Source organism: Diorhabda carinulata, chromosome 3 (genome assembly GCF_026250575.1).
Source record: "Diorhabda carinulata isolate Delta chromosome 3, icDioCari1.1, whole genome shotgun sequence".
Classification (NCBI taxonomy): Eukaryota; Metazoa; Arthropoda; class Insecta; order Coleoptera; family Chrysomelidae; genus Diorhabda; species Diorhabda carinulata.
In genome coordinates this window covers 17,365,026-17,380,569 of record NC_079462.1, presented here as the reverse complement: position 1 = coordinate 17,380,569, position 15,544 = coordinate 17,365,026, and the positions used below count along the sequence as shown (strand labels likewise).

Sequence of the window (15,544 nt, the reverse complement as noted above, 5' to 3'; positions counted from 1 at the left end):
TGATTTTAACATGATATGGTGAAAATTTGTTATGTTCTTGTTGTTGAACACGTTTTTCACAGGAACGGCCAATCGAGAATGTCTGTCTGTAAGAGACCTTGAACAGATTTTAAATGATGCTAACTTTTGGAATAATGATTACGTCAATACCATTGATATTGTTGAATTACCACCAGAAGATGTAGATGAAGTCACAGATTGTGAGGATTTTGACGAAAATCTATTGGAAGATGAATCACCTGCAGAAGTTCCCGGGACACTGGAAGTTCACAGTATTCATGTAGAAGATACTGTCGATGATCGTCCGATTACTTTGGGTTACCAGCCAACTAGAAAAACAAAGTTAACTAGGGCAAAAAAATCTGGTAATCTTGGAATACTTAATGTCCATTCAGAATATGATTCTGGTGATAATTCGAATACATCCACTCCTCATCAAAGTAAGAAAAGGAAGTCAACAATTCCTGATAGTACTGAAACACAACCAGTTAGGAAGAATAACAAGAATAGACAAAAGGTAGTTTTTAAATGGGAAAATTAGAACCATCATTTTTCCTATAAAAGAAAAGTACAAGCACAGGAATTGAAGATGGAAAGTCCTCATGAAATTTTTGAATTATTTTTTGACGACGTCATTTTAGAGCACATCGTCAGTGAAAGCTCAAAGTTTGCTCCTCAAAATAAGAACCATCAATTTTTTTTGTCCAGCAACTGTATGAAAATATTCTTGGGTATTCAAAATTCAAAATGAAGATATTTTGTATACCAGTCGTTAGAAAATCCCCATTTCGCAAATAATGAGAAATAAAGGATAATTCTCAAGGACCAAAGAGTCAATTTGTTCAAGATTCGACCGTTAATTGATCATCTAAATAAGAAATTCATGGCCTTTGGAGTGTTCAACCAGGACCTAAGTATTGATGAGCAAATGGTAAGATACTTCGGACGCCACTACTTCAAACAATTCATCAGAGGAAGATTCAGGTTCAAAATGTGGGCTCCATGTTGTTCATTTAATGGTTATTGTTACCATTTTGAGGTTTTCACTAATTCCAAGAATAGGTAAATTATTTGAACCACGATTAGTTTGTGGCTTTAATGGTAATTTAATTGAAGTTCTCTTTTTATTCGTGAAATAGCGGAAAGAATATTCAGGGGGTTACTAGCCCTAACAATTTGACAAATTTTTGGATCTAGACCATTGAATAACGTATTTAGGGCTAGTGACATTTTTTCTTCTAGAGTTTGTAATCTAGAAACACAACTTAAAGGCGGTGGTTTCATTCTTTGAGGTTCTTGAAGTCAGGAATTACATATAGGCTTATATGCAGAACATTTAGGTCCATAGCCTTGTAATTTCTCTCCACTTCTTTCGTTCCTTTGCTTTTTCTCTTCAGCTCTGGATGTTTGTCTCTCTAGGGTCTTCTTCGACCGTTTTTTTGGTCTATCTCTTTTCCTCTTGTCCTCTGGTAACTTCCATGTAACTAATTTCAAGAGTCTGTCTTCGTCTATTCGTTCTAAGTGCCCTAGCCACATTGTCTCAACATTGTCTTATAAATTAAAACTTTCATAGATCTGGATATCTCTTTCTATCTTAATATTATTCTAAGTCACAGCTGTTACTTTTGGCAATTCTTAGTTTGATTTCCTTTTCTTCTTGGCATTTATTACCTAGTAGTTCACCCAGATACATGAAATTGTCTACTTCCTCTACTTCTATTAACGTCCCATCATGTTTATGTACTTGAAAATTGTTTTTTTCTTACTTCCACATTTAATCTTTATTTCCATGAAATCAGGAATTAAGGAATTTAAGCCGCGAGAATCTCCAAAGTGTGTGGTTAATATCTTCCTAATTTGAAGTATCACGTGAGTTTAGCGGCTCGTCCTTTGAGTTTATTTTTATGTGAAGAGTTAAAACTACCTTTGGTCGTGGTCGGCCATTTTATGAGCTGTTTTACAAGCATTTATAAAAGTATTTAGGAACATTCCATTACCGTCATATTCCGGATTAATAGGAAATATTTCAGATAATCTGTAAGGCCAAAAATATGTCACCTGATTAGCTTCAGTAATTGGAGCTTCACTCTACTACGTGTTTCAGACATTATATTTATAATTTATATGAATAGATAATGATAATAAAATTAAACGAGAATATTTTCATTCCTTCCTTGACAGCTGAAATCCTTGTTCGTGAGCTACACCTGGTTAGCAATTTGCGTGTTCCTGGTGCCAAAGGGTGTTTGCTTCAAATGGAAATAAAGCTGGAACTTGAATATTCCTTGAACCATCCAACCAACACCCTCAGTTAGGCAATCCGTGTTCTAAATATATTTAGGAATCCTACTGACTGCGCTAGTGTTATATCAACGAAGTCATTTTTGATTTTTTAAAAAACAATTTTATTTAGTTACAAATTTACACCAAATGAATAATAGAAAATAATAATCGTAACTATTTTACATAAAATTGGAGATTTTATGTTATATTGAAAAAACGCCAGCTTATATTTCATGGATTTTGATATATAGATATTAAATTAAATTATTAAATTATTCGTCAAGTTAATTTGGAAATTACATGCTATAATAACAATTTTAGCGAACTTTGAATCTCTCATTGTTCAAGAGTGTTTTATCATTATTTAAAATGAGTGTAAACATCGGATCAAATATATCGAAAACGTACCACTCACAATTTACCTTTTTCAGATAAGTTTGTATTAATACTACAATCTAAAGAAAGTCCAAAATGAAATTCAAATATCTATTGAAGATAAGTATTCAAGTGTTTTTAGTATATAAACAAGTATTTTATTAGATTATTACGTAAGCCGATAATAACCATGACTGCAAGAACATTTCTAATATTGTTTGCATTATGTAAGTATAGTTATTAATAATTTTAATCCTATTATGTATTAGGTTTTGTCATGCAGGTATCTTTAATTTACTCCAATTAGTACGATAACAGACATATAACCATCACCTTAACTTATATAACACAATAATATATTAATTTGAATATTTCTTTACCTACAGAACTATTTGATGTATTCCTTTTGGAATTGTTTCTGAATTGTAATCAAGAAAACGCGAATAACAACTATTATGTGCATTTATACCTTGTTAAGATACTAGTAAAACTGATTTCTTCCTCTATCCTTCTTTAACCATTCAAAGTATCGGATGTGGGCCCCTATCCCTCTTAAACCCATTGTCTTATGTTTTTTTTTGTTTCTTGATCATTTATCATTAAATTTCAGTGCAATAATTATTTATTAATAACTGAAAAGTCAGTTTTTACTCTCAACTAACAATTGCCATTATCGTACCTGTACATATTGTACTTGATATTTTTTGCAAATAGCTTTGCAACAAAATTAACAGAGATAATTAGAACGAAGAGAAACGCGCCTGACGTCGAATATTAAGCTGATTTTAAAGTGGTTTTTGGACAACTATATGTGGCATATTCTCGCACAATTAATAGTAAAAATATATTCGTTATTTTAATAAAGAATATTAACCTAAATAATACAACACTTATAGTAACTTAGTTATTTTTATTGAAGTAGAAAAATATTTCGAAGATATAATTTATAAGGCAGAACAACGTTTGCCGAGTCAGCTAGTAATTAAATATATGTAACAGTTATTTTCCTCTTTTTCTATAATTTATAATAATATATAGATATAACTCCTCCCGTGTTTAAGTTTCGAGAAATACGGAGTGGTTGTTCCTCAATTGGATTTTCTTAATTTTTCTTCTGTCTTTTCTTGAATATTTTCAGTAACTGTATTTTGTATTTTACCAGACAGAAAATGAGAATACATACAACAATTATAGCGATGATTGTTAAAGGGGCTCTCCTGAATTTGGGTAACTGGTTCTAGTAGTTTGGGAATATGCTTGATTTCTCGAAGTTCGTCAAAGTCAATTCTCTTAATATTTGGCGCTTGATTATTTCTTGAAGGAGTCATTATTTGAATTTTGGGTAATATAAATGGTTTTCTACTCTGGAAATTTGTTCACGTATCTATTTCTATTGGTCCATATTTCGCTGAAATAGGGGATTTTGATTAAGATTGGAGATCTAACTGAAATGTATCGATTTCTTCTGCATTTTGAAAATATTTGTTATGGTTTTTCCGGTATAACTAAAATTTTATTTTTTGTGACTTACTTAATTCTTGTACGATTATTCTGTAATGTGACAGCGTGTGGGATGTTGTTCTTTGAGAAGGAATTTGGTTCATATTTATATCGTAACCGATATACTTCTAAATACTTAATTGTAACCTACTACCAACATCAATTAAATGTTCACCTTTAAAAGGTTCACTTCTAGTTAATTCTTGTACAAGAAAGTCTAGATATCGCCTATCTAAGAAACACTGTAGCAAGGTTCGTTTTAATTTATATCAACTGTTTCTGTTCGACTACCTATCAAAAATTCTGCTGTTCCTTCTAACTTCTCTCGTGTGCATTCAAAAACATGAGAATTTAATTCTGGATCATTATGTGTTTGATATATTTGATCTAATTTCCACATCTCGAAACACAAAACAAACACAATCACCATTGAAATGTTTAATATTGCTAACTTTCGGTTTAAAGAGGTTCCAGTTAATTGGGGGTGTCGTGTTGTTAGGCATTTTGTGTTTATATATATTTGATTTGTCTAAACTAATTGTATTAAGAGAGTTACTTGAAATTTCCAAAATATCGTTAATATTTGAATTATTCATTAAAAAGGCATAATTTGACACTTTAAAACTACCGAGAAGTTTCAGCCCAAATGGACATTTCTTTGAGTTACAACTTGCGCGGATCCTCATGACTGCGCCACTTTTATATTTCTTATATAAATACTAGCTGACCCGACAGACTTCGTCCTGTCAAAAAGATTTGTAATGTGGCAGTTTTTGTGCCTACGTATTTTAAAAAATTCTCCTGAACAGAACCGTCACCCTGGTGATAGGGCGTTGTGAATAAAAAATAATTAAATAAAACATATATAAGGATTTAAAAGTAAGTAATCGCTTTATTGTTAATCATGTGAATCATAAATAATTATTATTATTATCATTGTAGTGCTTTGTGGTATACGATGTTTTTTGTTTGATTACCTGGCGCATAGATAAACAAATCTGATGGTTTTCCAACACGGGAACAGGCAACATACAATTGACCATGTAAGAAACATGGGTTTTCTAGATTAATACCACAAACACTTAATGATTGCCCCTGGGACTTGTTTACAGTCATAGCAAAAGCAAGCCGCACTGGAAACTGTAGTCGTTTAAACTCAAATGGCACATCAGTCGGAATCATTGGGATGCGAACATCTTCTCCTTTATACTTTCCTTTGAGTATAGTTGCTTCTATCACATTGTTTAATAATTTTTTTATCGCTAACCGTGTACAGTTGCAAAGACGCGGTTGGTTGATATTTCGCAACATTATAACCACCGATCCGACCTTTAATTGAAGATTGTGAGGTGGCAATCCTGGCAAATCCAGCGAGTTTAAAAATTCCGGTGGATAGTTGACTACATCATCTTGATTAGTAGCCGAATCAACTGATTTATATATCCTCAATTCGCCTGTAATTTGTTCTTGAATTTTGAAATTTAATTCATTTACATCTATGTTTTTTGCAGCCAGTATAGCTCGTTCGCTCAACCAATCATGGTTTCTGTACTTTTGAGAAACATCTGGAAACACCTTCTGAATAAGTTCATCTTTTGATTGAGTTAACTGACAAAAACTTTGAGGAAAGTTAATGCAGCCAGTCAACATGTCTATAGGTAATTTGCCATTACCAATGTCAATGAGTTGTTTAGAGAATATGTTTCCAGATTGGTCATTTTGCAACTCGACACGCATATTCTTGCTTAAATGAAGTACTTTGACATGTTTCCACAAATTGGAGGACTTTAGACATGCATTGAGTTCATCAGCTGGCGTTGATCGTGGAATCACTGGCAATGTTTGACGAAAATCTCCTGCTAATAAAATCATTGCACCACCAAATCGGTTATTATTGCTCCGTAGATCTTTTAAGGTTCTGTCTAAAGCCTCCAAAGATTTTTTATGTGCCATCGTGCATTCATCCCAAACAATCAATTTACATTGCTGCAAAACCTTTGCCATTGCAGAGTTCTTCGAAACGTTACAGGTTGGAGTTTTATTGCTTTGCATATTTAATGGCAATTTTAGTGCTGAATGGGCTGTTCGACCACCTTCAAGCAAAGTTGCTGCGATTCCCGACGAAGCGAGTGCAAGTGCCATTTTATTTTGTGAGCGAATTGTTGCTAATATTAATGAAATCAAAAAAGTTTTTCCTGTACCACCAGGTGCATCTAAGAAGTAAATCCCTCCAGTTTCATCATTTGTTACTTTCATAAGAGTTTCAAATACATACTTCTGTTGTTCATTTAACAGTGGAAGATTTGTTTGAATTAATTCTTTCAAAGCGTTGAGATCATACAGTCTTTCTCGATGCAACTCTTGGTTAAAAGCGTCATGCATTGGACGATTGGGCGCGGTCAGGCCTAATTGAATTAATAGTTTGTTTGACATTATCAAGCACATGTCCTCAATTGAAATCAATGCTTCATTGTAAATTTCTTCACTGATTTGTATATTTGGATTTCCCATTCTATTCCGTATTTGATACAAAATATCATCACACATATAATCTTTGTACTTGATCCACAAATCAATTGGGTTTGATGGGAAGCATGTAGATATGATTATAGAAAACAATGTTCGTATTTGATGAGCGTGTGATGATATTACAGCATCATTGAGAGTTTGATCCCAATGAGCGTCATTTTCAAGTAATTGCAAACGTTGACAGGCTTCTCTGTAGGATCCACACAATTCACCATCAACAGTTCGTAACTGTTGGAATGATGTTGCGCCACGTACATTGACTAATAGCAGTCGTAAATAAAAACATTCATCATTGCTTGGATGTACTGAATAAATCCGGCCAATCGCATCGGTGGAATATACATCTGTATATCCTGGAACTGGTTTTCCTTGTTTCCGTCGTATAAATCTCCTTGAGGATTGATTCCAGGTATAATATTTTGGCATTTCAGAATATAGCAATGTTTATGCGAAATCATCGTTTTGGCATGTCTCAAAAAAACTGGTTAATGTAGTAGATGGTGGCTGAGCAGCTCTTTGTACTGCGTTCTGTGTTGTAAAATACACTCTTTGTCCATTTTCTAAATGCACAGCTAAGTGAACAACAGAAGGGTGTCTCTCATGAATAGGAAAAGAAAATATTCGCCAAACTGCTTCATTACTACTGACACAGCGGCCCATTTGATATTGGGTAACTTCATCATTGGAATTCTCTGCACCAATTCCAATCACAGCCATATCACTCCCTTTGGTTACATATTTGCAAATGTATTTAATTGATTTCACTGAATGGCAAGATTCAACGTTGATGTGTGCTTTGAATGTCTTTGATAAAATGGGTGAATATGGAACAATCCAACGATTATCTATTTCAATATCTTGTTGATTTAATTTGACAATTGTTGATTTTCCATTGTCTGCTGTCGATCTGCGACGATACAATGGATAACCGTCATTACCAGTAATTGTTTCCGATATTAATGTCCGTGGATATCGTTTTGAACATTTACCATCCATCATACACGGTGAATTTTGATTAAGAGTTCCACAGGGACCATGTATCATGTGTTTGATAACTACCTCATGTAATCCAGGATCTACTTGTACATCAGGGATTTCAGCTGATATCACTGCATCAACTTCATTTGGCCTTATCTTTTCAACCAACCAAACCAAAATGTGTGCATGTGGCAATCCTCGTTTCTGCCACTCCACAGAATACATCCAGCAGCGTGTCTCACCAAACACATTATGTTTTACGATGCAATCCATTAATGATTTCAACTTTTGTCTAAAGACTCTGGCTGTAATATCATGACGATCAATGGGTGATTGCCCAGAGAATAACTCCTGCTTGATTTCTATCCATTGCGGATTGCATGTAAATGTGATGAACAAATCTGCTGTACCATAATGACGAACATACGACATGGCATCTTGAGCATATTCGTGCATATGCCGAGGGCTTCCGATGTATGTTGCTGGAAGAATAGTCATCCGACCGACATTCTGTGCATTTCCATCAGTATTAATCGCATCTCGAAGGTGAATATACTCTTCAGATCGGAGTTTGGTTTGATTCAACCTGATGAATGTTAATCTCTCCGTTTCAATTTTAACATACATGTCAACAACATATTTGTGATATAATCGCCGACATTTCAATATGTGATTATCTTCATTTTCCCGAATCATTAGGCGGTATGAATAATAGTTCATTGAACTGACTTTTTTGTTGGTTTCAGAACCTGTAAATAGATTTTGTTTTAATAACATTCAAATATAAAATTAAAATACATAATATAATGACTGAAATATTATCGCCATAGCTAAACTAATATTTTAGTTACCTGTAATGGGATTTATCATTTTTGTTGAGAAATCGTAGCCATCTTCACCTTGCCAAAATATAATGGGATATTGCAGTGCATCATATGAGCGGTGTGTTTCCTTTATACGTTGTAATTGATCATTCCGACGATGTAAAACAATATCACGGGATTCCAAGTTTTCTCCAACTACAACGATAGCAACTTCATCAATAGTTGGTGCATTAAAACGTCTTGTATGTTGACCTGCAGGTGTTTTATCAGCTCTGATCACAATTTTGTGATTATCGGATGGCATCAGATCCAGGGCAGTTTTAAACAATATAATCAATTGATTGTGTTGATGAAATAAAGTTTGTAATTGTTCTATAATAGACCTCTTTACTAAATTGTTATGTGCACAACGCAGATCAATTTCTTGTGGTGAATTGCCCATAAAATAAATTTGCAGGAATTTGTTGTCGCTATCTGACACTGGTAACAGTGAACCTGCTCTGTGATATATTTGCCCTTGTATCTGTAAATAAGAAAAATATTATGGTGTGGTATAAATTAATGGATTGTCAGTGACCAAACTTAAATAATATTTGATCTTAAAAATATATATTTAGTTTTAACTAATATCTATCAAATATATAAAATATAATAAAAGTGTCACTGAAACTGAATCACCATATAATATGATGACTAAGTGATATATTTCGTAATGATTAAGAAATTGAAGATAAGTGACACATCTTAACTTTAGTGACAGAAAATTTTGTTCGCTAAAATAATTATGATACATAATTTTAATACATACCTTGAAAGTTGGCATAAAATTTTCCCGAACTACATTTGTTGCCCCAAATGAAGTCATTTGAAAGCAATTGTTATATTGTTGGATATGTGTCAAAAAGTGTATAGAATCTGTTTCTATTCCTGAAACCAATGAGTACAATGGTTCTGGTGGTGGATCCAATGGTATCAATTTCACTTTACCATTTGCGCAACACAATCCATTGGCTTCGTTTTTGTATTTTAATGCCTTACAGTGTGAGCAAACCGAGTTCATAGAACCAATAACAACACATTGGTAGTTACTGTAGTCAATTGACACATCGTAACTGAAAGCAGCTCGATTCAAACTTGCGCGATTATTAGTTGAATGTCGCGCTCGCGCTTCACGCGTTTGTGATATCCAAATTCTTTTACGTTCATTTCCGTCGTCACGTTCTTGTGCAGTACGATTAGATCGGTAATTAGCTTGGTTTGTAGCATTTCTGGTTCTTCTACCTAAATTGCTTCGTCTTATAGGAGGCATATCAAATATACATTATTTTTTCACTAATCACGAACTAATCAAACACTAACTAACTAAACACTCTGCAAAAAACACGATATACGAATTTGTTTCGTGTATCAGTTGACAAAAGCAAACTCAGTAGATTAGGTAACAGACAACTTTTTTTTTTTTTTAATTTGATATAAGTCAAAAAAATAATAAAACACTGTTGCTAACGCGATTTTTGTTTGACTGATGTAATGACGTGGAAACTGCTGCATTTTATCTCGCGTGCCGAAACTAATACAAAAGAAACGCGAGTTTCGGAACGCGACATTAAACTCCTCCAACTATGTATTCTGTGCTCCAACGCACACACACACATTGTTTTGATAGATATGATTTTTGACGTTAGGAACACACCTACATTGCTTAGACAACAGTGAGTGCTCAAATTGACTACGTTTTAGTTACAAATCATTTGTATGGGAAAAAGAAAAGAGCTATTTTTAGGGTTTTTCCAGCAATAATTCTAATTTTTCTCGCCGTAAAAACCATCCTTGAACTTCAACGAACATTTTAAAAAAAGATTTGGCCAAATTGGTCCAGGCGTTGTTGAGTTATGCGCTTACCAACACATTTTGCGATTCATTTTTATATTATAGATAGATGAAATAACGTTTTTAAAAACAATTTAATTCGATTTATTAAATAAAAAAACGAATTTAATACAATACAGAGTTATTTTATAGTACAAAGTTGATAAACATTTTTTGATTATATTGCAGATTTGCAGGTGTCGCTTGATAACATCGTAGCCATAACTCCTAACAACTTTTTATGCAGTTGATATTTTTTGCAAAAAGTTTGGACATATTGAAACAGAATGTGTTTATTAATGATCCACTTCATGAAATGTCTTCATGAGGAAATTCAAAATTCAATACGAGTGTCTAATTCTATATTATTTTGTAGTGTCAACAACGAGAGGTGAACAGTCTCCAGATATCATTCCAGTTGATGGAGGGGTGAGTGGTAACGGAATTACTACTAGGTATTGGGATTGTTGTAAAGCTTCTTGTTCATGGGTAGATAATATAGATACCCCTGATCAAAAACCAGTAAATTCATGTCTGAAAGATGGGGAAACAATAGCACCCATAACAGATTATTCAGGTCAGTAGACAGTTTTTAGATACAGTTATACAAAATATGCATTTAATTTAATGTTAACCAAGAATTATACTTAGGTACATACATTTTATTCATTTTTATATAAAATTTTATATTAACGATAAATAAATCTAATAACGGTTGTCTTAAAACATATTTTTTGTTCAATTAAATTTAAAAAAACTGAACTAATTTTACATATTTGTAATGTAAGAAATGGATGTATCTTTCTAATGTAAAATTTGTAGAAAACTTGAATCCTAGTAAGTATCTACTAGCGAACGAAGCTTCTTCCAGTGTTTAAAGGGACTGAGGTTTTTTTTCAACTTTTGATAGGCTATAAATAAAATACAAGTACATAAAAAACAATAATTTACTTACCAAAAGTTTGATGGCTTTTCAATACCCTCTTCAAAGAAAGTTGCCCCGAATGTAGCCAAACCGTTCATTATCAATAGAGTACAAAACAGATCTGGAAACTTCAAGAAATTCCATAGACAAAGCAGTAATTCATCGTTACGGCCATATTTAAACTTTCGACAATATTCAGGCACAACACCATCACTCATGAAGTTTTCCTCATACCCACGACTCAATCTCCGATGGATTTCTGCAGCATTATCGCCTCCAGCCTGTAGAAAACGAATCACACTTCGCAATTCACACTTAACGGGAAGACCATCAATAATGACGGACATGTTCACGTGGCTATAGCACAACGCCGACTGACGACTGATGTGTGTCGTGCGAGATCTCTAGCGCTTTTTTCTGCCCACGTAGCGTCTGTACGGAGCGATCGGAGGTTGAAAAAAAAAATAATAATTAGAGAGAGAGAGAGAGAGAGCAAGAGAGAGAGAGAGAGGAAAGAGGCCAATGATCTATATCCAAGCCAATAATTAGCTCCTTTTCTAATTTTGTAGGTTGTGGAGAAGGAGGCACTGCTTTCACCTGTAATAACAATCAACCTTTTCTTGTTAACTCTACCTTATCGTATGGATTTGCTGCAGCTTCGTTTACTGGAGGTTTGGATTATAGCATGTGTTGCGCTTGTGTATTGCTCAGTTTTGAAGGTCAACTTAAAGGCAAGCAGTTCTTGGTTCAAGTAACTAATTCTGGAGAAACGTTGTCTGTAAACCAATTCGATTTAGATATACCTGGAGGTAAGTTTCTAAGAAATATTTACACACTGTAGCTACAGTATTTCTCATAGTTTAAAAGAGATCTAAATTTGAAAGAGGTTTCTAGGAAGCCAAAAATGTCATTTTTTGAAAACTTTAACTGCTTGGTAATGTATCAACGAATGGTAGTTCCGACGTCTTTGTGAAATGTTCGGACCGTTTTTGCGTTATTATAAAAAATCTTTAGGGTACGTTGAACTTGTTTTAATTTGAGATCAGAATTAGCGCTGTAGGTTCAATACTATTACCAAAATATTGTTCTTGTGATATTTTTAGGTTTGGGACCACAATATTAAGGAAAATAATTATTTAACGAGAAAATCATGGGGAAATACAGCAAAAAATTCGGGAGTAAGTAGATGACGTGAAAATATTGCTGTGACATAAAAAAAATCTCTTTTGACCCCTAGTTTCTCAGTTATAGGCCTTTGAAATCAGAACTTTAAGTGTATTTTTTGAATTATTCACTTCAACATTGTGAATTTTTAATGGTTCAAAATCCGCAAACTTTTACAGGGACAACCTATATAATCTAAAGTTAGCAATAATGAAATTTTCAATCGATTTTTTAACAGAAAGGTAGTTGATAAAATTAATGGTTTAAGAGATATGTAAATTTTTAGATCATTGTATATAACAGTTCGCCGTAAACAGACATTCTGAAGAAAATTATCATAAATTATTATTATTTATTGAAAATACTTACAGGAGGAAAAAATTGAAATGTAGAAAAATTTAGTTGGTTAGCCTTATCAAGTAAAAACCAAAAAAAAACTATTATAAACGTTCGGGTAATTTGCACTTCTACACATTTCTAGAGTCTAGGAAGAATATTTCTTAGAACTTGGCATCTACTTCCTGGATGTGAAAGTGGTAAAGAAGTTGCGCTTGGAGAATCCTATGAATAGTTGTCGTTGATACGATAAATTGCAAGTATTTCCAATAAATAACAAAGAGAACATTTGTTGAAAATCGATTGAAAAATTTTGCCCCTTCCTTCAGGTGGTGCTGTAGAGTTATTTATAACGACAAACACACTACATGGACATACGTAATCATCCATTAGAAATTCGTAATTTTCGGATGTATAATTGAAAAAAAATGGTTCTGATTTCGCAACTTTAAAAGCTTATAACTCAGAAACGATTGTTTTTAAGTCACAGCATTATTTTCACGTCATCTACCCATTCTCGAATTATTGCATCAAGTCCAGAGACATCCTGTATATAAGAAAAATCAAAATATCTTTCAAGGACATGTTGGGGGTTGTTGGTTCGGGTGGTGGTTGTTCTTCTTCGTTAAAATTGTTCTAAAACTGGCACCTAAATGGGTTACAAATTACGACAGTGAAAAATTAATCAGAACACGTTTTCTAAAAAAGCGAATTTCATTAATTTTCTTCACTGTTTCTACTAAAATAATACAAAATATTTGCTTTTTTGATTTCGCATCTCTACCGCTTTAAAACATTGTCCAAAAAACGTCGGATTACTTCGATACTACCTAATGTTGATTGACGACAAAGTACTCATTTATTTTTATTTTTATTTTCTTATCAGGTGGAGTAGGAATCTATCCTCAAGGATGTATGGCACAATGGAACGCACCCGAAACCGGCTGGGGTGAGCCATATGGAGGTGTCAGTTCAATTGAAGAGTGCGATGAATTGCCCGATGTCTTACAAGGTGGATGCAGATGGCGCTTTGAATTCATGGAAGGTGTCTCTAATCCCAACGTTACTTTTTACCAAGTCAAATGTCCTAAAGAGCTCATTGATATAAGTGGATGCCAACTTTGAGTTGGAAAGGCTTAATAAATTAATCTAGTAACCATTGCTTGTAAAAATAAATGTTAAACTGAATATACGTTATTTATTGCTTATGAACTCAAATTTAATACACTAAAATAATAATTCTAGATGTTCTTGGACAATTGTATATAAATAAAAGAGCTCAACAAGCCTTATAAGCTTAATGCTTGAAGTCGCTCTATTCCTTTTATTTTTGTTCATGGTTACTTCACGCCAGTTCTCTATTCTTATTCTTTCTAAATCTTCTCTACCTGCTTCTAATATTTTTTTTCGTTGACCTCCTCTCTCATCTCTGTCCTAGATGCAACAAGATCGTATAAAACCTGATATTTGCGACCCTGACGTCGTGTCGGCACGCTTTTGTAAACCCGAATCAATCATTCAAGTTGAGTGATACTTCTTGTCTTGTTAATATTTTGTGGAAATATTTACGAACAGATATCAACAGACTAAACTCAAAAATATTATTTTCTCCATTATAGCAAAGTTCACCCTACATGGATTTCAACGGACAAAAAACCTGCAGTGGTTGAGGGAAAATATCATAAGTTAACGAGGAACCAGGTGGAATTCCTGGCACGTTTTTTTCAGTTATCAAAGTAATTGTTCATTTTTGACAATGTCTATTGTATAATTCATGTTTATGTCTATGAATAAAATTCTTGCACCAGTCTACATCGGGAAAATTGTCTTTGAGCTTCTTTAAGCGGACACCTTCTTTTTTTAAATGACTCTTCAGCACTACTCGCATGGTTAGGGGGCAGCCATATTCGGAGCTGGCTATTATAACGTCGATAATGGACTGTTCAATCTCCGGGGCGATTAGCTGAGGTGCTCCAACAGGAACTTCATGTTTTCTTTCAACTTTATTTACTAGAGTTCTTCTAGGAGGTTTTGGATGCTTCTGTATATCCCATTTTATTACTTTTATTCAATAGAACAGCTCTAGGCATAATCGGTATAATCTTTACAACGCCGTGGCCCCACTTGTCTTTTATACATTCGGACCACATTGAGGGGCAACTTTGCCAGCCAAAAAAATTATTGGAAATTTAGCATCTGGAAAGCTGTTAATATCAGAAATAGAACTCAAATATACAAAGGTATAGGTGATGTTAAAACCAGAATTCAAGATTCATTAGTTTTTATTACACAACCCTTAGCATAGCAACATGATTTTACGAAGTCAAAATAAAATGTTTCTCAGGTGAATTTTAACATATAAGACCTGCTTCACCGAGCTCCGGACTCGTACTGCCTATGATCTGTTGATCGCGTAGTATTTTGTCACCAGCTGCATTAGAGCAGCGTTGCCAGATTTACACAAAATAATTTTTATTTATTTAATAGGGTGCATATGCCCACAACTGAACTTTACCCGTAGCCCAGAGCGGTCCTATGGACCTCTCGACGTAATTTATTTCAAATCTTCTCGAGGATCCAAGAAGTGTTTTACAGTTTGGCTGGACAGTCCTGGGTCCTTGAAACATTATTCTACACTTGGTCCACATCCGTTGAGAGAGTTATCCAAAATTCTGATGGGTTATAAGTGAAAGTAGTCTTACCAACTCTTGAGAAAGACCTCAGGTATAAGAGAATCACTCAGTATCATACATATTTCTAA

The 15,544-nt window shown here is 33.8% G+C and overlaps 1 protein-coding gene across 1 annotated transcript; it reads left to right on the top strand.

Moving 5' to 3' along the window:
• The first annotated feature begins 2,692 nt into the window (after positions 1-2,692).
• On the top strand, positions 2,693-13,991 carry LOC130891568 (endoglucanase-like). Its single transcript, XM_057796392.1, has 4 exons — positions 2,693-2,885; positions 10,735-10,935; positions 11,853-12,092; positions 13,670-13,991. The coding sequence occupies exons 1-4, from the start codon at positions 2,849-2,851 to the stop codon at positions 13,906-13,908; spliced, it is 717 nt and encodes a 238-aa protein (XP_057652375.1). The 5' UTR covers positions 2,693-2,848; the 3' UTR covers positions 13,909-13,991.
• Positions 13,992-15,544: the final 1,553 nt, after the last annotated feature.